General features: G+C 41.5%; 1 protein-coding gene across 2 annotated transcripts in view; it reads left to right on the forward strand.

Annotated features, from left to right (window-relative positions):
• Window positions 1–6,348: 6,348 nt before the first annotated feature.
• Window positions 6,349–26,300, forward strand: part of USP33 (ubiquitin specific peptidase 33) — a 60,133-nt gene continuing 40,181 nt past the window's right edge. For both annotated transcript variants that reach the window (XM_079776030.1, XM_079776031.1), the window contains exons 1-4: window positions 6,349–6,561; window positions 24,962–25,093; window positions 25,286–25,339; window positions 25,962–26,024. In XM_079776030.1, the coding sequence (XP_079632156.1) occupies window positions 6,523–6,561; window positions 24,962–25,093; window positions 25,286–25,339; window positions 25,962–26,024 (288 nt within the window). In that variant the 5' untranslated portion in view covers window positions 6,349–6,522. The remainder of the gene's footprint in view (window positions 6,562–24,961; window positions 25,094–25,285; window positions 25,340–25,961; window positions 26,025–26,300) is intronic.

Below are 26,300 nucleotides of genomic sequence, written 5' to 3' on the forward strand. Positions count from 1 at the left end.
TTTGATGGCAGAGCAGAGAGAGAAAGGTTGCAGCGGAAGTGGCGTATACTTGCAGTTTTGCGAGAAAAGTTTTCCTGTGGGCCATGTAAATGCTACCAAAGCTAGCCAGGCTTGAATTATCTTAAAAAGTTGTATTCCAAACCCAAAGCTAAGTGGACCATCTAAGTGGTTATAGCCACAAATAGTTTTCCTACTGTTGGAAAGGAAACAGAGAGAGGTCCCCAGCAAGGCGAGCAGTCATCGAGGAACCCACAGAGAGGCCCTGGAAGGAAAGAGCCAGCATTTTGGAGTGGGCCTACAAGCAGAAGGTACCAAAGTCAGATTTAATTGCGCCGATCGGGTGTATTTGATATTTTATTTAGGATGTTCAGGATCACTGCTCGCTCCAGCTGAGACAATATATGGTCAATGTACTTCATGAATTATTGGTGGAAACAGCACTTATCAAGTAACAACATTAAGCCTGACCAAAGTCTAGCACTTTGAGAAGTTAAAAACAATTACATCACCTAAGTAGATGAATTCTTTTAGGTAATTCACATATCCAATTACTTTTTCCATTAATCGCTAAAACCTGGCAGAGTCCCCAGAAGTAACCTAGAGCCTCCTTTCAAATCCGCACAATGCCATAGGGCTTATACTGGCTATTGTATCTCTGTTTCATCACCCACCCGAAAGTATTTGACAGGACTCTTCTACACGTCAAAACTGAGCTAACCAAGGTATCTATTATTCAGAGTACAGTTCTAGATGCTAATTTAAAATATCTATTCTATGCACACATCCAGATATTGAAGATGCAGTTCCTCAAAATGTTAAGTATATGATCCAATTCCTCTTCTAGATAACACCCAAAAGAAATGAGAACATACAGCTACATAAAAACTTGTACATGAATGTGCATAGCAACATTATTCATAATGGCTAAAAAGTGGAAACAAACGAAATGTTCGTCAACTAATGAATTGATAAATAAAATGTGGTATGTTTATATATGGACATTTATTTGACCATATAAAGGAGTGCAGTACTGGTACATGTTACAAAATGGATGAAACTTTAAAACATGCTAAGTAAAAAAGTCAGTCATAAAAGATCACATATTGTATGATTGTATTGATATGAAATGTCCAGAATAAGTAGATCTATTGAGATAGAAAGTAGGTCAGTGATTGCCTCAGGCTGGAAGGGTTAGGAGGAAATGGAGGTGACTGATAAAGAGTATGGGACTACTTTTTAGACTGTGGTACAAATCTGTGAATATATTAAAATATTAAATTGTAGCCAAAACCGGTTTGGCTCAGTGGATAGAGCGTCAGCCTGCGGACTGAAAGGTCCCAGGTTCGATTCCGGTCAAGGGCATGTACCTTGGTTGTGGGCACATCCCCAGTAGGGGGTGTGCAAGAGGCAGCTGATCGATGTTTCTCTCTCATCGATGTTTCTAACTCTCTATCCCTCTCTCTTCCTCTCTGTGGAAAATCAATAAAATATATTTTAAAAACATAAATAAAATAAAATATTAAATTGTATACTTTAAATGTGTGAATTGTAAAGTATGTGAGTTATATCTCAATTAAGCTGTTACCCCCAAATTACTATTGCCATTTGTTTTTTAAAAAAATATTTTTTATTGATTTCAGAGAGGAAGTGAGAAGGAGAGAGAGTGAGAGATAGAAACATCAAAGATGAGAGAGAATCATTGATTGGCTGCCTCCTGCATGCTCACCACTGGAGATGGAGCCCACAACCCAGGCATGCGCCCTGACTGGAATTGAACTGGGGACCCTTCAAGACCGCAGGCCGACGCTCCATTCCCTAAGCCAAACTGGTGCTAGGGCATGTATTGCTATTTTTACTTGCCATTACTCAGTTGCAAAAATGAGAAGGTATTTTTTTTTGAGAAGGTGTCTGTTTTAATATGACCATTCAATTGTCTTCTTCCCCATTCTACCCCCACCAACATGGCTTTAGGAGAGCTTTCAATGCCTGGCCTGAGGAACAATTGCAGGGTCTACATTTCATATCATGTTTGACACAGATGGCATCTCTGGAGTTCTACTCCAGAATCAGCGTGATCTACCTGGGCACCTATGGAATGTATAATCTCTCCTTTCTGACAGGGGAGTTGAGATATTTCCCAGCGATGACTTCCTTCCTTATAGCCTGTCCAGGTATTACTGAAGAAAAGTAAGGGATTAAGGATTCTGGATTAAGGGATAAAAGGAAAAATTGCAAATACCTTGGAGTGAGCAGGGAGGGTGGGAGTCCATGGAAGTTAAAAGTAGGAGATATACTGCACTGGCAGAGTGCATTTGCTTCATGAGGACTGGTCCACGGCAAGGACTTGACCTGGTGTCTACATGAGAAGCACTGCCTACTTTCATGTATCATGAGCCACACACACCTGCCTTGAGCAGCCACATCGTTTGTCTCTCTGTGGCCTAGAACCCCTGAAGGAAAGATAAGTCAAAAAAGGACCTTGGTTACCAGGTCCTGATACATTATAAATACAAGAATTTTGGAAGAAATGACTTTTGCCTTTTTTTTGGTCTATTTAATTGTCTGTCTTATTGATTTGTATATGCATATGCATTTATATAAGCTCTTTATCACTTTATACATATTTTAAATTTTCTTTCCTTATTTGCTGGCTTGACTTTTCATCTCTTAATGGTGTCTTTTGATGCAGAGATGAGTTTTTATAGGTGACACATAGTTTTTGGCAGCAAAGTTACTTAATAATGGATAAAATTTCAAACCCCCTTTTTCAAAATCTCTCTTTACTACATTCAAAAAGCATCTCACTCATTTTCAAAACATCACTTTTACTTTGAGACCATAGGTTAAATGTATGCATTAAGACATTTTTGTAGTTAGTATATTGATGAGAGCCACTTGTTATCACTGCAAAGATCAGAAAATCTAAAACACTTGACTTCTTTCAAAAAACTCTACTTTAAGTCAGGACTTTTGCCACAAGACATCAGGGAAGAAGTGATTTTCTTTTTTTTTAAGAAGTGATTTTCTTGATCATTCTCTTTACAAAGCAGTATAAATATTTAAAACATTTAGATATTAGATTTTTAAAAATAAAAATTAATTACATTGCTGACATCCTGTAACATAAAAACTGCAATATTTTGAAATATGTTGAAAATAAAGGAAGGAGTGGTAGCACATATGCACCCTCCAAATTGTGAAACTTCCATTCTTGCCCAGGGAAGCCAGGATAGGTAACCATCTGTGGTGCAACCTGAGACTTGGTGTTAACCCCTACACAGAATGTTGGCAAAGGTCCCTTTATTCCATTTTTACCATAAAAATAGAAGTAGAAGCTCCCATATTTTCTACTTCTTTCTTTCTTTCTTTCTTTCTTTCTTTCTTTCTTTCTTTCTTTCTTTCTTTCTTTCTTTCTTTTTTCTTTCTTTTAATCACCTTTAGCTCAATGGGGCGGCTCATTTGGTTGGAGCATCATCTCTTTAACCAAAAAGGTTGTGGTTCGATTCCAGGTCAGGGCACATACCTATGTTACAGGTTTGATCCCCGGCTGGGGTGTATACGAGAGGCAGCCAATGGATGTTTCTCTCTCACATAAATGTCTCTCTCTCTCTCTCTCTCTCTCCTTTCCTCTCTAAAATCAATGAACATACTCTCAGATGAGGAATTTTTTTTCAAATCACCTTTATGGGAAAGGAATTGGTCATCACAATATTTATCATTCAGGAGGCTTAAAAGTATCAATCATTCCCAGACAAGAAAAAGCTAAAGTAGTTCATCACCACCAAACCAGTATTACATGAAATGTTAAAGGGGCTTCTTTAAGAAGAAGAAGAAAAAAAGATAAAAATATAAATAATAAAATGGCATTAAATACATATCTATCAGCAATTGAATCTTAAAATAAAAGAACAAGCAAAACAGGAACAGACTCATAGGTACAGAGAACATATTTTAAAAAATTCAAATTCTTTATTGTTGAAAGTATGACATATACTTTTTCCCCCATTGACCTGGCTGCTCCCACCCTCCAGCACATGCCCTCACCTCCCTACTGTCTGTGTCCATTGGTTATGCTTATATGCATGCATACAAGTCCTTTGGTTGATCTCTTACCCCCCACCCCATACAGAGAACATTTTGATGATTGCCAGATGGGAAGGAGTTTGGGGAGGGGTGGGTGAAAAAGGTGAAGGGATTAAGAAGTACAAATTGGTAGTTACAGAATAGTCTTGGGGACATAAATAAAGTGCAGCATAGGGAATATAGTCAATAATCCTATATCTTGGTATAATAAAAGCCTAATATGCAAAGTGTCCCCTTGGGAGACCAGGAGTTCGACCGCTTGCTATGATGTGTGCTGACCACCAGGAGATCGGCATGGAACATGGCAGGCAGCAGTGGAGGTGCTGCCAGCCCCGATGGGCCCCTACGAGAACAGGACTGTGGCGGGATGGTGGACAGGTGAGGAAGCAGCACCAGGCCAAAGTGGGGTGCGAGGCGGGGCTGAGGGGCTGGGAGGCTGGGGGTGCAAGCTGGGGCCCAATCCCTGCTGCCTACCCCGAGGGACCTCACCCATGCATGAATTTAGTACTAGAGGCCCGGTGCACTAAATTCGTGCACGGGGGGAGGGTGTGTCCCTCAGCCCAGCCTGCACCCTCTCCAATCTGGGACCCCTTGAGGGATGTCCGACTAGTACGATCGGGCCTAAATGGGCAATCGGACATCCCTCTCACAATCCAGTACTGCTGGCTCCCAACTGCTCACCTGCCTGCCTTCCTGATTGCCCCTAATGCTTCTGCCTGCCAGCCTGATCACCCCCTAACCACTCCCCTGCCAGCCTGATTGATGCCTAACTGCTCTCCTGCCAGCCTGATTGCCCCTAACTGCCCTCGCCTGCAGGCCTGGTCACCCTTAATTGCCCTCCCCTGCTGGCCTGGTCCCCCCCAATTGCCCTCCCCTGCAGGCCTGGTCCCCCCCAACTGCTCTCCCCTGGAGGCCTGGGTCCCCCCCAACTGCCCTTCCCTGCAGGCCTAGTCTCCCCCAACTTCCCTCCTCTGGTGGCCTGGTCACCCCTAACTGCCCTCCCCTGCAGGCTTGATCGCCCCCAACTGCCCACCCTTGCAGGCTTGGTCCCTCCCAACTGCCCTCCCCTGCTGGCCATCTTGTGTCCACATGGGGGCAACCATCTTTGACCAAATAGGGGCAGCCATCTTGTGTGTTGGAGTGATGGTCAATTTGCATGTTACTCTTTTACTAGATAGGATATATGGTATCAGATGGGTATGAGATTTATGGAGATGATCATTTAGTAAGTTACATAATGTCTAATCACTAGGGTGTACACCTGAAACTAATATAATATTGTATGTCAAGTGTAATTGAAACATAAAAAGTATTTTTAAAAAGTACTAACAAGGCCTAGCTGGTTTGGCTCAGTGGATAGAGCTTTGGCCTGCGGACTGAAGGGTCCCAGGTTTGATTCCAGTCAAGGGCACATGCCCGGGTTGCGGGCTCAATCCCCAGTAGGGGCGTCAGTGGGCAGCAGATCAATGATTCTCTCTCACCATTGATGTTTCTATCTCTCTCCTTCTCCCTTCCTCTCTGAAATCAATAAAAAAATATATTTTTTAAAAGTACTAACAATACATATTTTTCATAAACAAAGGAAGCTACTTGTTTCTGATGGAGACTGAGCATTTTGCACAACTCTTGCCTACAATGCTCTCATTGTGGAGACCAAAAACGAGGTAACAAACAGATTGAAACTGGAAATTTTAACAATAATTTTGATTAATGTAACTTCCAGTTGTTTGCTTACCAATCAACTGAATGCATTTCAACCGTTACATAAATTAGAAGGCAGGTCTCTTCCAATGCTCTCTAGGCACTAAGCAGATACTAAGGTTTCAATAAATATTTTATTTGATTATCTTGATGTTGGCCTAAGGAAAAATGGGGGAGATGAAGTTCTACTATGCAGAGGTGGAAAAGGAAATACAATTACTTTCAGATAATCTAGGTCCTAAGGAGTTTGGAGAAGAGGGAAAACAGTGTTGAATTGAGTTGTCTAATATTTCTTTGCACAAGGCCAGAAACCGGAGGGCTCTCCCGTGGCTACCCTGAACGCAGACTCTGTCTGTAATCATGAAGCAAGACCTGCTAATGGTCCTAGTGCTCTGCAGGGTTACTGTCCCTGTACCCCTAACAAATTTGGAGGTGAGAACAGGCCCGAGTAGTCTCCTCACCTGGGCCGCAGGCGCCGTGGCCACGCCCCCGGGCGGGGCGGGCATTCATCGAAGCCCCGCCTCTCCCGGCCTCTCCCCGCCCTCCCGCGACACCCGAGACGCCTGCGGCGGCCGCGGAGCCACCGGAAGGAGCCTGGGCGGCTGCGGGAAGTGGCCGGTACCGGAGGCGGGGATCCCGAGGATTGCGGTGCGGAGCGGTTTTCCGGCCTTCTTGCCCCGACACCGCCCCTCTCCGAGGCCAGGAAGGGGCTTGTGGCGGGGCGGCTGCAGGCCCCCGATGGCCGCGCTGGCGGGGCCCGTAGTGAAGGCCTTGGAGGTGAGGGCGTCGCTGCCGGGAGGGGCGCGGGGCCTCCGGGCGCCTGGGCTCAGCTCTGGCTCCTGGGCGCCGGGGGCCGGGCCGCTGCAGCGGCCTGTTTCGAGTGCGGGATGGTGGAGGGCGCGCGGGCGCCGAGGGGCCTCGGCCGTTCTCAGTGCTTGGTGCGTTGCAGGGATGATCTGGGGGCCGCCCCGGTGCGGGGCCGCTCCAGTGGGGAGTCAGCGGAGGACGCGAGCCTGTCGTGCATTTGAGGAAGGGTCCCCAGGGGGCGCCCCCACCCCCCTGGGAAGCGGGAGGAGAGAGGGGTGAGGCGAGTCCAAAAGCGGGGGCTCAGCTCCCTTCTTCGAGGTCTGCCCATGCCGGCGTGCAGCCCCTCACTGTGGGCGCGGGCAGCTGAAAGCCTGCGGCTCGCTGGCTCCTGGAGCTGGTTTCACCTTGCGGCGCAGTTGGGGTGCTCGGGCCCATTCGTGCAGTCCCAAGGCCACCCCCGTCATTCATTGTTGTGAACCGGAAAACCTAGGGGTCATTGTCCCTGGAATTTTTCTTCCACTGGTATTTGATCCTTACTGTTCCAGAGGTTATTCCTTACGGTCTGTCCATCTGCAGATTTTGTTTGGGTTAGATTTTCAGTGTTGTTTCCCAGTCCTTTACTCTTATTACCAGCTACAAAACGCTCTTTGGCTATTTAAAGGGTGCAAGTTGAGCTGTTGGATGAGATTCTTCTCGGTGTTTTACATTCAACTTAAGTTTATGTTTAGGTTTACATTTTCATGGAATCGGTATCAGGCTGGAAAATTGGGCCTTTAGTGAACATCCAGGCAGGAGCATAGGCTCTGAACTGAGGATGAATTTTACCACAAGGATCTCTAGACTTGCTTAAAAGATGTATAGAATTATTTATTTATTTATTTATTTATTTTAAAATATATTTTATTGATTTTTTACAGAGAGGAAGAGAGAGGGATAGACAGTTAGAAACATCGATGAGAGAGAAACATCGATCAGCTGCCTCCTGCACACCCCCCACTGGGGATGTGCCCGCAACCAAGGTACATGCCTTGACCGGAATCGAACCTGGGACCCTTGAGTCCGCAGGCCGACGCTCTATCCACTGAGCCAAACCGGTTTTGGCTAGAATTTTTTATTTTTAAAAATATATATTTTATTGATTTTTTACAGAGAGGAAGGGAGAGGGATAGAGAGTTAGAAACATTGATGAGAGAGAAACATCCATCAGCTGCCTCCTGCACACCCCCTACTGGGGATGTGCCTGCAACCAAGGTACATGCCCATGACCAGAATTGAACCTGGGACCCTTCAGTCCGCAAGCAGACGCTCTATCCACTGAGCCAAACCAGTCAGGGCAATGTATAGAATTTTTTAGTTTAATCATTATTTTTTCTTCAAGAAATACTGAGTTCGCTACTTTCATTTCTTTTTAAAAAATATATTTTTATTGATTGCAGAGATGAAGAGGGAGAAGGAGATAGAAACAACAATGATGAGAGAAATCACTGATCCGCTGCCTCCTGCTTCCCCCCCACTAGGGATCCAGCCGGCAACCTGGGCATGTGCCCTTGACCAGAATCAAACCTGGGACCCTTGGCCTCCACTGAGCCAAATCAGTTAGGGCCCTACTTTTATTTCTGATGGAGACAATTATATCATCTGGAAAGGTCTGACCAAATCAGATAATAGGCTATTGGCTTTGAACCTATACAAACAAATATTGTTAGTGAATTCATACTATTAATAGTAATATAAATAAGGGGGAAAAGTAGGACTCTTACTGAAAGCCAGTGGCAATTTTAAGCAAAAGTTGTAGAAACCATGCCAGGAGCTTTATATTCTTTCATTTACTTTGGCAGGGTTGGGGGGAAAAAAAAAAGGTACAAAGAATATTCCAGGAATAAAATATTTGATTTTCTCCAAGAGGAATAGTCTACTTAAGAATGCTTTTTAGTTTTGATCTGGTTCATTGCCAGTTTACTCTTTTTTTTTTTTTTTTTGCCTTTTTGAGCTCTTTATAAACTACAAATAACTAAATAACATAATAGTTTAGTTTAATGGTATTATATTGTAGTAAATAGTTTTTAAAAAATATTTGAAATTCTGATTTGAGATGATTCTTGTATTGCTGTAGAATTTTTATTGACCTTTCACATACACAATCTTTTTTTTTCTAAAAATTTTTTTTAATTGATTTTTTTACAGAGAGGAAGGGAGAGGGATAGTTAGAAACATCAATGAGAGAGAAACACCGATCAGCTGCCTCCTGCACACCCCCTACTGGGTATATGCCCGCAACCAAAGTACATGCCCTTGTCTGGAATCGAACCCAGGATCCTTCAGTCCGCAGGCTGATGCTCTATCCACTGAGCCAAACCGGTCAGGGCCACATACACAATCTTATTTGATCCTTATGACAATCCTCTGAGTTAGGAATGCCAAGATATAAAGTCTTTTCCCATGACAAAAGCATTTTGAAGTTGTGTAAGGATCAGAACTTCTTTAAAACCTGAAATAATCTTGCTGAATTAACATTTGATATTAATTGGAATTCAGACAGATATCAGCACTGGGAATTATAGCAGATGACAGACAGTGGACTTTTTGCAAGAAAATGAAGTACATAATTGGTGAAAGATTTTTGGTGAGAAATTAGAAATGTAGTCATTTCTGAAAAAGAAAGGACTAACAGCCTTTTTTAGTGTAGTTTTTATTTTTATTTTTTAAAAAATATTTTTATTGATTTCAGAGAGGAAGGGAGAGGGAGAGAGAGAAAGAAACATCAATGATGAGAGAGAATCATTGATCAGCTGCCTCCTGCACGCCCACGACTGGGGATCGAGCCTACAACTTGGGCATGTGCCCTTGGCTGGAATCAAACCTGGAACCCTTCAGTCCGCAGACCGACGCTCTATCCACTGAGCAAAACCGGCTAGGGCTAGTGTAGTTTTTAAACTTAAAAAAAAAAAGTCTACATGTGATTGCAGGAGCATTTTGATAAATATGATAGTTCCAAAGAGTCCAAGATGAGTGCAATGGTTTGTCTATTAAAAGGAGTATGAGCCATAGCTGATTTGGCTCAGTGGGTAGAGCATCGCCCTGCAGACTGAAGGGTCCCAGGTTCGATTCTGATCAAGTGCATATGCCCGTGTTGTGGGCTTCATCCCCAGTAGGGGGTGTGCAGGAGGCAACTGATCAATGATTCTCTCTCATCATTGATGTTTCTATCTCTCCTTCTCTCTTCCTCTCTGAAATCAATAAAAATATATTTTTAAAAAAGGAGCATGAATTTTGAACAAAATAGCATATATATTAAGAGAACCAATATTTAAGAATCAATGCATATATAGCCCTAACTGGTGTGGATCACAAAAGGTATCAGATTTCTGGTCAGGGCACATACCCAAATTGTGGGTTTGATCCTGATTGGGTGCGTACAGGAGGCAACCGATTCGATGTCTCTCTCTCTCTTTTTTTCTCTCCCCCCCTCCTCTCTCTAAAAATCAATTTAAAAAATTTAAAAAGCAATGCATATCCTATATAATAAAAGGGTAGATGGCGTCGTGTGATATCATCACAAGATGGCTACCCTCACGTCGTCACAAGATGGCTGTCAAAGGTGGCCGGCAGGGAAGGGCAGTTGGGGGTGACCAGGCCGGCAGGGGAGGACAGTTGGGGGCCATCAGGCTGGCAGGGGAGGGCAGTTAGGGGTGACTAGGCCTGCAGGGGAGGGCAGCTGGGGGCGACCAAGCTGGCAGGGGAGGGCAGTTGGGGGTGAGATCAGGCCTGCAGGGGAGGGCAGTTGGGAGCGAGATCAGGCCGGCAGGGGAAGGCAGTTGGGTGCAAACAGGCCTACAGGGGAGGCATTTAGGGGCAACCAAGCCTGCAGGGGAGGGCAGTTGCGGGGGAGATCAGGTCGGCAGGCGAGGGCAGTTGGGGGCCATCAGGCTGGCAGGGGAGGGCAGTTAGGGGCAACCAGGCCTGCAGGGGAGGGCAGCTGGGGGCGACCAGGCTGTCAGGGGAGGCAGTTGGGGGGGTGATCGGGCTAGCAGGGTAGGGCAGTTGGGTGCGATCGGGCCAGTAGGGGAGCAGTTAGGGGTCAATCAGGCCGGCAGGGGAGTGGTTAGGGGGCCATCAGATCAGGCTGGCAGGCAGAAGCAGTTAGGGGCAATCAGACAGGCAGGCGAACAGTTAGGAGCCAGCATTCCTGGTTTGTGAGAGGGATGTACAACTGCTGGTTTAGGCCTGATCCCCAAACCAGCAGTTGACATCCCCCAAGGGGTCCCAGATTGGAGAGGGTGCAGGCGGGGCTGAGGGGCCCCCTCCCCCCCCCCCCCCCCCCCCCCGCACGGATTTTGTGCACTGGGCCTCTAGTATAAAAATAAATGTCCTTTTCAAAAGTTACTTTGGAAGGCTAAGTAGGCAAATATCTGTAAGGCTACCAGATAAAGACCTCTGGAAAATAAAAAGAATGAAACATGGTTCTGGCCTTAAAGATCTTACAGTCGAGTAGATTATTTTGTTTGTTTTAACACAACTATGGTAACTGTCTTGATTATAGTCAGGAATTTAGGTGAGGGAGACATTACTTGTGACTGGGTCTTGGTAGAGATGCTATTTGAGATTAGTGAGCTTTGAAAGGTTCCACAGGAGAATGTTGTAGGACATTTCTAAAATGAATAGATTATTGGGTTCCTGGAAAATTACAAGTTATATCTGAAAAGTATCAACATTTTTTTAATGTATATTTTTATTGATTTCAGAGAGAGGGGAGAGGGAAAGAGAGATTGAAATATCAGTGATGAGAGAGAATCATTGATCAGCTGCCTCCTGCATGCCCCCTACTGGGTCTCAAGCCTGCAACCCGGGTATGTGCCCTTGACTGGAATCAAACCAGCTAGGGCTCAGTAGAACATTTTGACTAATAATGGTATGGTTTGTGTAAGTTAGTAATAGAAGATGAAAAAGACAAATTATGAAAGACTTCATTATAAGTGATCAAAAAAGGTATATGATCCATCCACATGAATGCAAAATGAGCTGCAGAGTGTTGAAGAATGTTGGTAAAGTAGAGTGTAGATCAACAGTCATTTAAAAGGGAAAAGTAAAATAGAGATTTGAACAGTGCTGCCACCCTCACTAAATATATAAAGTCTGGTCAATCCTTTATTGTAAGCCTTTGTTAAATTAGTCTCTGTATTTCCAGGGTCTAGTACCTGAAATATGGTAATAAGATGAAAATATGGGACCGAATGTGACATAAAATAAGACCGTTTTTAATGACTTATAAAATTCCAAAGTAGGAATTTCTAATATTTTTAGTACAAGCATTATTTAAATGAATACATTTTTCTTCTTTTTTTAGAAATTAATCACCAATAATCTCATAAAAAATTGATAAAAATTCTTAGAGTGGCTCTCATTTGAATACAATGATTGCATTTGTTTTTTCATGTTTCTACGTCAGTGGTTCTCAACCTTTTTAATGCCGCGACCCTTTAATACAATTCCGATGGTCTTAGGCTCTACAGCAGCAGTTCTCAACCTGTGGGGTTGCGACCCACAGGTTGAGAACCTCTAGCAGGGTCGCCTAAGACCATCGGAAAACACAGATATTTACATTACGCTTCATAACAGTAGCAAAATTACAGTTATGAAGTAGCAATGAAAATTATTTTATGGTTGGGGGTCACCACAACATGAGGAACTGTATTAGAGGGTCGCGGCGCTGAAACCGGTTTGGCTCAGTGGATAGAGCGTCAGCCTTCGGACTGAAGGGTCCCAGGTTCGATTCTGGTCAAGGGCATGTACCTTGGTTGCGGGCATATCCCCAGTAGGGGGGTGTGCAGGAGGCAGCAGATCGATGTTTCTCTCTCATCGATGTTTCTAACTCTCTATCCCTCTCCCTTCCTCTCTGTAAAAAATCAATAAAATATATATTTTTAAAAAAGGGTCGCGGCATTAAAAAGGTTGAGAACCACTGTTCTACATGGTCTGCATAAGTATTTTAATGACTGTCCCATAAATGCTAATGTACTGTTATTTAATCACCCCTTCATCTTTCTCAGAAGTGACTTAGAATTACCATCAGATGGTTTGAGCCTCATTTAGAACTATTACATTCATTTATTCTTGTTTTCCCTTTTTATTCCTTTGTTTCCCTCTCCTCTTTCCCCTTTTCTTCTCCTACCTAGTATTTGTTACAATTATTTCAACTAGATAAGGTTACAGTTGACTACTTTGCAATTATTGGACTTTTTTTTTGTCCTTTATTGTATATGCTAATTAATGTTCACAAATCTCAAAGGATTTTATTTAGAGTGAGGGTTGCCAGATTAGAGTTATTATTTTGGATGATTTGTTGTGGCAGTGTTAACAATAGATTGCCAGTAGAAAAATCAGGAGATTATATTGTTCTCTTAATAGATTTACTAATTAGACTGTTAAGGGTCAAAGAGACATGTTCCACCCTGCTGGCGTGGTTCAGTGGTTGAGTGTCGACCTGTGAACCAGGAGGTCACAGTTGGATTCCCTATCTGGGCATATGCTCCCTATTTGGGTTGCAGGCTCCATCCCTAGTAGGGGGCATGCAGGAGGCAAGTGATCAATGATTCTCTCTCATCATTTATGTTTCTATCCCCCCTCTCTGAAATCAATAAATATATATTTAAAAATATTTTTTTAAAAAGAGATATGTTTCTAAGAAGAAGGGAATTAGAAGATTAGTACTAAATTCCTATTTCTATGTTATGGTTTGAATGAAAATTAAGAATGATTAGGGGAAGATTTATAGAACTCTGAGATCTGTGTGGGGATTTGAAGGAGTTTGTTTGCCAGAATATTTGTTTAATGAGCAAGAAACAGCCCTGGCCAATGTGGGTCAGTGGATAGAGCATAGGGCCCACAGAAGGGTCATGGGATCAATGCCTGATCAAGGGCATGTACCTGGGTGGCAGGTTTGATCCCCGGTCCTGGTTGGGGCCTGTGCAGGAGGCAATCAATTGATATATATCTCTCACATCAATGTTTCTCCCCCCACTTCCACCTTCTCTCATCCCCTTTCTCCTTCCCTCCATTCCACTCTCTCTAAAAAAATCCATGGGAAAAAAATATCCTCGGGTGTGGATTAACAAATAAAAAACAAGAAAGTTTTTTAAGTGATCATCAGTAGATTTCATAGATTAAAAGTCCTCATGAACAATACTACGGATTGATTTAGAATGAAATAAACTTTGCCCAGCTGGCCAGCGTGGCTCAGTAGTTGAGTGTTGACATGCCCAGGTCTACTAGGGCTGTGCAGGAGGCAGCTGATCAATGATTCTCTCTCATCATTGATATTTCTATTTCTCTCCGTCTTCCTTCCTCTCTGAAATCCATACAAATATATTTAAAAATATAAAATGAAATAAACTTTTCTGCTTGTTATTGTGCTCTTTTTACTGATACTTCCATTGGTCATTCTTTTGGGCTTGCTATCTTGGGTAGCAAATTCTTCTATGGTAAAAATGAAAAAAATTAGCCATAAGCTTTTTATACTAGTAGTATTGACTTTTTGCAATTAAAATAATTCTACAGCCTAATATTTAAAACGGTACTCTTGGATGAGCCACATTAGTTATAGTGAGGGAACAGTAGTGGTTGAAACTACTGATAAACAAATTTTCCTGTAATCAGAATTGTAGAATTGACTTTTTAGTGCAAAAGGCTGTCCTTTGAAATACTGCCTCTGACAGTTGGTTATCTAATCTCTATGTTAAAGTGATGGGGAACATCCCACTTCCCAAGGCTCAACCTTCATTTTTGTATAGCTCTTAACTTTGAAAATCTTCACCATTGATTGGATTTGTTATTTCTAACTTTTTCAAGTTAAGTAAAAAAGAAGGGATCCCTCTTACTTTGGTCATTATGTCCAAATAATTGGTATCAAATTCTCCCAATTATTGCCTTTGCTGTCTAAGCATCCATACTTTCAATTATTCCTCATCCTATATAATAAAGGGGTGATATGCAAATTGACCATCACTCCAACACACAAGATGGCCACCCCCATATGGACAAAGATGGCCGCCTCCATGTGGACACAAGATGGCCAGCAGGGGAGGGCAGTTGGGGGTGATCAGGCCTGCAGGGGAGGGCAATTGGGGTGAGGACCAGGCCTGCAGGGGAGTGCAGTTAGGGGGGACCAGGCCTGCAAGGGAGGGCAGTTGGGGGCGATCAAGCCTGCAGGGGAGGGCAGTTAGGGGTGACTGGGCCGGCAGAGGAGGGCAGTTGGGGGCAACCAGGCCCGCAGGGGAGGACAGTTGGGGGGGACCCAGGCCTGCAGGGGAGGGCAGTTGGGGGGGACCAGGCCGGCAGGGGAGGGTAGTTGGGGGTGACCAGGCTGGCAAGGGAGGACAGTTAGGGGTGAGCAAGCCAGCAGGGGAGGGCAGTTGGGGGCAACCAGGCCTGCAGGGAAGGGCAGTTGGGGGTGACCAGGCCTGCAGGGGAGGACAGTTAGGGGCGACCAGGCCAGCAAGGGAGGGCAGTTAGGCGTGACCGGGCCAGTAGAAGAGGGCAGTTGTGGACAACCAGGCCTGCAGGGGAGGACAGTTAGGGGTGACCAGGCCGGCAGGGGAAGGCAGTTAGGGGTGACGAGGTCAGCAGGGGAGGGCAGTTAGGGGTGACCAGGCAGGCAGGCAGGTGAGCGGTTGGAAGCCAGCACTCCTGGATTGTGAGAGGGTTGTCCAACTGCCCGTCGGACATCCCTCGAGGGGTCCCAGATTGGAGAGGGTGCAGGCTGGGCTGAGGGACAGCCCCCCCCCCCCGTGCACAAATTTCGTGCACCGGGCCTCTAGTAATAGTATGTATGTATGTGTGTGTGTGTGTATATGTATATATATATATATATATATATATATATATATATATATATATATATATATGTCCTCCACCCCCCAAAAAATCTCCATGAGGTAGATGTTTGTAATTTTCTCAGTTTTATAGATGAGGAAAATGAGACTCTGAGAAATAACTTAAACCTCATCACAAACCTGTAGTGGCGCTTGGCTTTGAATCCCAGTAGCCTTGCTTTAGAAACTTTACTCTTAGCCACAGTGTTGTTTTATATAGCTTTCAACTTATTTAAGACTGTATATGGAAGGCATTATTATCTTTTAGTATCCTTCATAAATAAAATATTTCAGATAATCTACTTAGTTTATGAGTACAATAAGACTGGCTTCTTTTAAATTCTGTAACATATTGTTCTATTGAAAAATTGACTAAGAATTGCACTGTTATAGGAGTTTTATAGTGTTTTGAGTCTACCTGAAACCCTTGTTTTTGGCCTCACCTTCAGACAGTAGCTGCTTTGAACCCCAATATAAAATATTACATTCATCCTTGTTAATTTTAGCTCAGTTTACTAGATTATTTTTTAAAGACTATTTTTTAAATAATTTTATAATTCGATTTCACTAGCCTGCCTTCTGTTTCTTTATCTAGATTTTTGTTAAAAATCTTGAACATTTTTGTCTGATGTGGCTCAGTGTTGAGCATTGACCCATGAACCAGGAGGTCACAATTTGATTCTAGTCAAGGCACATGCCTCGTTTGTGGCTCGATCCCCAGGAGGGGGTCTGTTAGAGGCAGCCAATCAATGATTCTCTCTCATCATTGATGTTTCTCTCTCTCTTCCTCCTCTCTCTGAAATCAATAAAAATATATTTAAAAAATATTGAACATTTCTGCCACATGTAAGTACAGACATCATTCTTAATTCATACTAATCTTCTATGTAACTATTAGCTATCATTTCTCCTGACAGATATTTTTTCTCACAATTGTTTGAATCTCCTTTTTTATACTAAGTATTTTATTTGTATACTGTTGTCGGTGTATATAAAATAACTAGACTTGTGAAATAGAAATTCATGAAAATTCAGAGTGATAGATATTAAGGACTGACAAAAGCAGAAGTTTGTATATTATGGCATGAGTTATAGGGATAAGCTTATTGTACAGGCTTCATTCAGATTTAGCTCTCTTTGAATATTCACTGGTTCATGAAAAGTGGTTTAGAATACCTTCAAAGATTCATTTCATCACAAAAAGGAACAGACTTTTCTGGGGTCTGAAGGGATTCATACTTGAAGATACTCCAGTCAGGAGAGGGTCAGGTTGAGCTTTGTGCAGACAGAATTGTTTAAAATCTGCAGCTGCCTAGGAAGCCTTCATGTGGTTGTACCACTTCATAGCGGTGACGCTGGAGGAACCAGACATGACGCTCTCTAGAGCTGGTCAGATTTATCAGTGTCAATAATGGGTTGGTCAGTCATGGGTCTGCAGGCCCAGGCAGCAGGGCAGTCTTATTCATTATCCTATATAATAAAGAGGTAATATGCAAATTGACGCCCCTGCCCTCACAAGATGGCCACCCTCACGTTGTCACAAGATGGCCAGCAGGGGAGGGCAGTTGGGGGCAACCAGGCCTGCAGAGGAGGGCAGTTGGGGGTGACCAGGCTGACAGAGGAGGGCAGTTGGGGGAGATCGGGCTGGCAGGGGAGCAGTTAGGTGTCAATCAGGCTGGCAGGGGAGCGGTTAGGGGGCTATCAAGCTGGCAGGCTGAAGTGGGTTAGGGGCAATCAGGCAGGCAGGGGAGTGGTTAGGAACCAGCAGTCCTGGATTGTGAGAGGGATGTCCGACTGCCGGTTGAATAGACTGAACATTGGAATATGGGCCTTTTTCAATATTAAAAGGCTCATTAGGTTACCAACTATATATGCTGATGTGTAATAAATATGAATAACCCAGGTGCCTATGTTTCTCCAATAAAATTTGAAAATCTGCTCTTCTGTTATTAGAATGGCAGGGTCAGAGTTTCGGGTTTGAAACTTGGAGGTTGTACTGCTAAGATATCCCCCGCCCCAAAAGTAATAACTTGAGAAGCAATTTGAATCTATAGATGGGCAATTGTATATATACATCCAGGTACAATGTGCTATTATGCATGTTTTAAACTTTTACTTCACTGGTATCATACAGTATGTATCATTCTGCAGCGTCCTTTTTCCCCATTCAATATTATATCCTTTTTAAAAAAAAAAAATTCTTATTGATTACAGAGAGTAAGGGCAAGGGAGAGAGAGATAGACACATCAATGATGAGAGAATCATTGATCAGCTGCCTCCTGCACACCCCCTACTGGGGATTGAGCCGCAACCTAGGCATGTGCCCTTGACCGGAATCGAACCCAGGATCCTTCAGTCCACAGGCTGATGTTCAATCCACTGAGCCAAATCAGCTAGGGCAATATTATATCCTTTAGATCTGTCCATGTTGATAAAATTATCCATCAAGTTCATGCAGTAAAACTGTTGTGTCGTATTCAGTTATGGATATACCACTTATATATTCATCAAATGATAGATTTAAAACATTTTAAAATCAAAAGTAAGATTATAGATTATCTAGAAAGCAAAGAGGAGAATATTTCTATTTCATTGGCTAACATTGGTATTTAAAGGAAAATGTATAGTTTAAATACTTTTATTTTAAGCAAATAAAAAGTAAGAAAATTCAGAACTCATGTTTAGGGATTAAGAATATAAAATAAAAACCAAGTAGGACATGTAGATTAAAGATAAAACTGTAATTAATGAAATTGGAAACAAAACAAAAATAGTGGAAAGGATAAATCCCAAAGCTGGTTCTTGGCAAAGACCAATGAATTAGATAAACCCCTAAGAGAAGGGAAAAAAAATTGGAGTAAAAATATACAAGTTTAGGAATGAGAAAGTAAACACCTAGATATGAGAGATTAATGGGATTTTTATGCAAATTTTCTTGAGAATATTACATGCCATGCTGTGATGCCAAAATTGAAAATCAAGAGGAAAGAGATGATTTTATAGCAAAATATAAATTAGTGGAATTGACCCAATAAGTGAAAAACTTGAACTGACTTATTCCTACTAAAGGATCAAAGAGATGATTGAAGATCTGTGCTTTTTTTTCTTTCTTTATTGATTAAGGTATTACATATGTGTCCTTATCCCCCCTTTGCCTCCCCAACCCCCTATTCATGCCCTCACCCCCCTGTTTTCTGTGTCCATTGGTTATGCTTATATGCATGCATACAAGTCCTTTGATTGATCTCTCCCCCTTACCCCCACTCTCCCCTGCCTTCCCTCTGAGGTTTGACGGTCTGATCAATGCTTCTCTGTCTCTAGATCTGTTTTTGTTCATCAGTTTATGTTGTTCATTATATTCCACAAATGAGTGAGATCATTTGATATTTATCTTTCTCCAACTGACTTATTTTGCTTAGCATAATGCTCTCCAGGTCCATCCATTCTGATCTGTTCTTGAAAGAGGCAGCTGAGCAGATGGTGTCACAGCTGTTTCATTTAATTTATCAAGGAACACTAGAGGCCTGGTGCATGGATTCGTGCACTAGTGAGGTCCCTCGGCCTGGCCTGCGGGGATTGGGCCAAAACTGGCTCTCTGACATCCCTCGACGGGTCCCGGATTGCAAGAGGGCACAGGCCAGGCCGAGGGTCCCCACCGGTGCACAATCGGGGCTGGGGAGGGACCACAGGAGGGCTCCAGGGCGTGTCCGGCTCGTCTCGTCCAGTCCCGATCAGCCAGACCCCAGCAGCAAGCTAACCTACCAGTCGGAGCATCTGCGCCTTGGTGGTCAGTGTGCATCATAGTGATTGGTTGAACGGTCGGACACTTAGCATATTAGGCTTTTATTATATGGGATAATGTAATATAGAAAAAAACCCCTATTTTGTGGTATAGAATATGCAGAACTACTCAGTACATTCTGTCAAGCACACATATTTTTATCCCTAATAAAAGTGTTTTCCAAAAAGGTTAATCCCATTTATGCATAGAAATACAAAATTTCTAAATATAGTATTAGGCAATAGAATCTATATATGAAGCATTAGACTAATAGTAAATTTGACCTAATATTATACCAATGCAAGGATCATTAGTATCAAATCTGTTAATATAATAGATTATATCAACAATAAAGCAAGGAATAATAGTAAGCCATTAGTAGCTGCTGAGTAGACATTTGGTAAAGTTTATCAAGATAATTTCTAATTTATAAAAACTAGGTAAATTAAGAATAGAAGGAAATGCTCAGCTGGCATGGCTCAGTGATTGAGCATCTACCTATGAACCTGGAGGTCACAGTTTGATTCCCAGTAAGTGCACATGCCCGGGTTGCGGGCTCAACCCCAGTAGGTGATCAGTGATTCTCTCTCATTGATCTTTCTCCCTTCCTTTCTGAAGTCAATACAAATACATATATGTACATATATACATATATCTATATATGGAATAGAAGAAAATTATAGCAGATGTCCTAAATGGCAAAACTACTAAAACAAAGACCCAAACATGGATGCTTTTGACCACTTTTATATTGAAGATAGCTTTAGAAGTCCTAGTAAATGCATTAAAACAGTATGATTATTGTTATTAATATTAGAGAATAGGAGGTAAAATGATCATGTTTTTCATATATTCAGAAAATAGCCAAGGGAACTGTGAAAAGGAATAGTGAAGATTTTACGGTTATAAAAATATTTTATATAAACTTCATAATCAGATCAATATGGTATTGTCATAGATTAGTAGAGCAAAATGGAGCATACAGAAATATGTTCAGATTTAATGAAGTATAAAGATAGTGTTACTGTTCAGTGGGAAATGGGTAGATTATGTAATAAGTGGTGCTGGTACAATTGTCTGCCCATCTGGAAGAAAATTGGGTTTCTGTCTTAAGACAAACTCCAGATGGATTAAAGCTTTGTAAAAAAGTATTTAAGTTTATTCTACAGCTTTAGCTAAATAAAAGATTAGAAATTCCGAGCCAATATAAAATAAGTGTTTTGTTTGATTTTATAAAAATGAAAACATTTAATGATAAAGGACACCGTAAGAAAGTTAATAGCAGTATTGGCACTAAAGCAGACATATAGGCTAATGGAATAGCATAGAGAGCCCAGAAGTAACCCCTGCATAAGGTGGGGCTAAAGTAGTTTTACAGTTGTGAGTACATGAAGCACAGAGTTTATTTTTGTAGTATTATTTATTACTAGTGACCTGGTGCATGAAATTTGTGCACATTAAAAGGGGATTAATTAGAGGAAATAATTTAATATTGCTATTTGCCCTTTCTCTATAATAGAAGTGTCAGAGATGAAAGAAAATTAGTAAAATGTATATCAAAACCTTCCTCCTGTCATAGTCTGGGGCGCACCACGGGACCCAGAGTCAAGTCCCCACCCACCAACATGCGCCTCAAAATCGCGTGAGACCAGACCCGCCCCCCCCCCCCCCCATTGGGCTAGATCCAGACCCGGCCAGTCCCACCCTTGTCAAGCCCCGCTGGGCAGGGGACGTAGCCTCAGGTTCCCTGGCCCAGTGCCAAGACGGGGGGGCATGGCTTGAGGTCCCCCAGCCCAGACCGGGGTGGGGGGCGTGCCTTGAGGTCCCTCCAGGTGGGGGACATGGCCTGAGATCCCCTGTCAAGCCCTGCTGGGTGGGGAGCATGGCCTGAGGTCCCCCGTCAAGCCCCGCTGGGTGGGGAGCATGGCCTGAGGTCCCCTGTCAAGCCCCGCCAGGCAGGGGGGCGCAGCCTCAGGTTCCCCGGCCTGGTGCCAGGGTGGGGGGCGTGGTCTGAAGTCCCCTGTCAAGCCCCACCTGGTGGGGGGCGTGGTCTGAGGTTCCCCTGGCCTGGCGCTGGGGCGGGGGGAGCAGCCTGAGGTCCCCTAGCCCAGCACCAGGACGGGAAGCGCACCTTGAGGTCCCCTGTCAAGCCCTGCCGAGTGGGGACACGGCCTGAGGTCCCCTGTCAAGCCCCACAGGGGCGGGGGAGCGCGTAGCCTCAGGTCCCTGCTGATTGTTTGTTAAGGGTCCTTATGGGAACTTGGCCTCAGCTGTGGGTGCAGCCATCTTTGTGATGGAGTGATGGTCAATTAGCATATTCCCTCTTTATTAGATAGAATTATATTATTTTCCATACAAACAACTATAAACCTACTTTTGCCCCTACATTTGACCTATATATGGTCAAATGTTTTTTGATAGGAGTGCCAAGACTATTTAATGGAAAGGGGCAGTCTTTTCAACAAAGGCTTTGGGCAAACTGTATATCCACGTGCAAAAATATAAAGTTGGACCCTTACACCAAATACAAAAATTGACTCAGTGAGTCAAAGGCCTAAATGTAAGAACTAAAACTCTTAGAAGAAAATATATGGTGAAAAGTTTGTGACATTGATATTTGATAGTGATTTCTTGCATATAACACCAAAAGCACAGGCAACAAAACTAAATAGATAAATTGGACTATATCAAATTAAAAACAATTCTTTATGACAAACACAATCAACAGAGTGGAACTGGAGAAAATATTTGCAAATCATGTGCGATAAGGAATTAAATATACAGTATATAAAGGACTTCTACAACTCAACAATAAAAATGCAAACAATCCCATTAAGGCAGAGCTTTCTGAGTGCTCTATTTTATTCACTGTATATTATGAAGTCTTTCAACTCTGGCTAATGGGAACACGAACTTGTGTTGGCTTTGAGAATTGTTCTACCTATTCCTTTCCAGTAGTTCTTTCTCCTGCTTAGGGTAGTTTAACCCTTTGCACTCGCTAGCTTTTTTCTCGATTCCTGCTACCGATGCTAACCGTGTCGAGTCACACTCCACATCCGAGTGCAAAAGGTTAATCACATACATATGCTCATCAGTACTCAGATGAAGACAGTGGTATCTCTCTATAAATCTTGTGAGTTCACTCACTCTCTGTTTAATTCTTTCCTCTCTGTTACTTGTCTATGATTTTTAGCTACCTTGGCCTCCCTGAATTTTCAACTCTCTACCTGTACTGTGGCCTAGAAATTTTCTCCAACCAGTAAGCTGGGAAGTCACCTTGTTTTTATCTTCTAAGGGATCAGTGTCCTACACTGCCTACTATAGTGCAGTGCCTGAAAACTATTGTTTTATACATCTTGTCTGGCTTTTTAGTTATTTAATGTGAGAAAGTAAATCTGCTCCTTGTTATTCCATCTTGGTTGGCAGTAGAATTAATTATCTAAGAGGGAAGAGATACCTAACCACAAAAGGAAGTGAGAGGTGGGTGGGAAAGGTTGCCAAACCCTCCCCCAAACATTAAGAAATGAAAAATATTAGCAGTTATTTTAAGTTTAACTTCATGCTCTGAATGTTTGGGTCATGGCTTATTTAACGATATTATATGATAACTAGTGGCCTGGTGCACGGATTCATGCACATTGAAAGGAAATTAATTAGAAGAAAGACTCATGCGGTATTTACATTACTGCAAAAAATACATGTCAAAATAGTATATATAATATAGTATTATAAAATTAAAACACGCATACGATTGGCGCCAGCAAGAGCTTTATATGCACGAGTCAACGTTTATTTTTAAATTGCCAGTGCGCATCATATGTACCGATCGATCAGATGGTCGGACGGATGTACAGTCGATCATTTAGCCTTTTATATATATAGGTGTAATGTTTAGAAATAATGATTTATTTTGTATTAACCCCAGAGTGATGATTCCTATTGTATTTTGTAGGTAACAGTATAATATTGGACTCGTTATTTTATTTTATCGAACCTTTTTGTTTAATGTTTTTACTAATGTGTTAATATTTATAACTCTTTATTCTTTCCTGGTAAGTTTCTTAATTTTCCCCTGGTATTCTCAAACCCCAAAGATGAACCAATGACATGAAAAGCCCTATTATTAAGAATTTATAGCCCAAAGAAGATGGAGAAATACTGAGTTAGATTTGAGACTTTTATTTGGAAATCACTGTATATCCAGTTAACTCTATAATTTATAAAATTTGTAGTGGAGATAGATAAAATTTAGTGACCTTCCAGTATTCTGATCATGCTTTTCTCATAAGTTATTATGATGTATTGGAGAAATTAAGTGGATTGGTATTCAGAACACTTTTTTTTAAAAAAAATATATTTTATTGATTTTTCACAGAGAGGAAGGGAGAGGGATAGAGAGCTAGAAACATCGATGAGAGAGAGACATCGACCAGCTGCCTCCTGCACATCTCCCATGGGGGATGTGCCCGCAACCAATGTACATGCCCTTGACCGGAATCGAACCTGGGACCTTCCAGTCCGCAGACCGACGCTCTATCCACTGAGCCAAACCGGTTTCAGCGATATTGCAGAACACTTTGCCTTCTGTTTATTTTAATGAAATTGAGGAAACTTTTGAAGAATATTGGGAAAATTATAATTAATTGGGGAAACTACCTCAGTCTTAAACTGGTGGTCTCATGGGGAGAGAGGTATCAGACCTTATTAGTCATATTAAAGAAACACTGTATAAAGATGTGATGCAGAGAGCCCAATAAAATTTTATGAATATATGTATGTGCAGTACTGTGTATACAAACACATACACACATACACTCACACATGACATATACTACCTCATTAAATCCTTACAGTAACCCCATAAGTTAGGGATGCCATTCTGCTCTTACTGTTATCCTCAGGTTTGACTTCAGAGTCCTTGCTCTTATCCATAAGATATACATGTGAATTCAGGTCCTAGTTTCACCAAGTGTTGACAGTGTGAACTCAGGTTTGCCTCTGTAGCCTTAGATGCAAATGAAGATAATGGTACCTACCTCACTCAAAGTTGTTGAAAGGGTCATATGATAATATGGTTCTCAACTTGGGACGATTTTGCCACCTACAGGACATAATTTTACACTGTGTAGTGATTTTGGTTATCAAAGTTTAGAGTGGTGGTGAGAGTGTTCTGGCAGAAATCTTGCTAACCATCAGGACAGCACCCCACAACAAAATAATTATCTGGCCCAAAGTGTCAATGGTGCTAAGATTGAGAAACTTTGATATAAAGTGACTATCCTGGTATATTGCCAGGATATCAGACAATTTCATTTATTAGTATATTATCAGAAGGGGCTGCTGCTAGTTTGAAAATGAAGGTATCCATTTGAATTTTCTTTCTTTTCAGTTTCTATTTCAGTGTAAGTGTTCATTTTTTTTAGAGGATAAAAATATTAAATTGAATAACTTGAAAATTTCCCTTTCATTTATTTGTAAAAAGTAAAATGAGAGGGAGAAAGGGGAAAAGGCAGTAAAAGTAATGGAAAAACAAACTTAACATGGATTCATGAATGTCAATTTTAATAAAATATTTAGTAGAGACATTTTCAATGTTTAAATTAACTTTATGAAAGTAATCTAAGTATATTTGAAAATATACTCTTTTGTGTGTTTCTTATTTTATCTTTTATTTTAATATCTTAGCATTTTAAAATTAACTTTTGGTCATTTTTTCCATAGGTATTACCTCATTTGGAAAGCCCCGGGAAACAGGAGAAAATTTATAACAAAATGCCAGGTTTTCGAAATCATTGTTTACATTTGGACTCAGTTGGTGAAATAACGAAAGAAGAGTTAATACAAAAATCTCATGTAAGAAAATTATTTTTTTTCCTTCCTTAAAAAATCATATACACTTTCTCCTGAATGTGTTTTTTGTAAATTACTATAATACTCTTATGTTTAGGAGTCCAGATTTTTTACATAAGATATTATTAGTGAATTGTATGTGTTTGTCTATATTAAGATAATGATAATGTTGTCCATGTGCTTTTTGTTTCATAGAGTACTTGTCAGGATTGTAAAGTCAGAGGACCAAATCTTTGGGCATGCCTGGAGGTATATATATATGTTTCTTCTCAAATGTTTGATATTATAAAATTTTATATCTGGATAAGGATAACTAGAAGGTATTTTTGACACTTAAAACATTTCATAAATGAACATATTTTTTTAATCTAGTCTCCCTCCCGCCTCATTTGAGGGTATGTTTTTATTGATTTTAGAGGGAGATGAAGAGAAATGAATGAATTATACATACATACACTGATTGGTTGCCTCCCATATGACGGAATGGAACCTGCAACTCTTCGGTGCATAGGACAATGCTCCAACCAACTGAGCCTCTGGCCAGGGCAAATGAAATTATTGATGACAAAAATTAAATTTCAAATTTTTGGTTTTAATTTACAGTTTTTTTCATAGAGTTTTAGTAAATCACTAAAATATTTTATACTTGTTTTTATTAGAGTTGACAACTTTTAGCTTAGAAATATTCTGGTTTTATTCTTTTGTGCCTATTTTTTAGTTAAAATAACTATGGAAAGTCAGTTGATCATTAAGTTAAAAAACATGATAAAAATGATCAAAAGTTAATTGTAAATGTAATTGCAATGCTGTTATTGTAATGTGACACTTGTTCTAAAATACTTTATTTTCATTTTTGTATTATTATTTATAGAATAGATGTTCATATGTTGGCTGTGGTGAATCACAAGTAGATCATAGCACCATACATTCTCAGGTATGTATATAGAAAATTTTAATGCAAGGCATTTTTAAAGAAAGCCTGAAGGAGAGGGAAAGCAAATATAACATTATTAATTGAAGTTATACTTTGAAAATTTGCTCTCATTTTAAACTGTAAGTTTCTCGAGAATGAACCGTCTTTTTTCACATTGATATCTCTACTGCATCAGCTGTTCTTGTCTAGGGTTGCTCAAATCAGTCAATTAAGCCTGAATACCCCAAGACCCTCAGGCATCATTGTACTTAATTAATTTACTTTTCTTCTGTGCAT

This window comes from Cnephaeus nilssonii, assembly GCF_951640355.1.
Source record: "Cnephaeus nilssonii genome assembly, chromosome: 7".
Taxonomy (NCBI): domain Eukaryota; kingdom Metazoa; phylum Chordata; class Mammalia; order Chiroptera; family Vespertilionidae; genus Cnephaeus; species Cnephaeus nilssonii.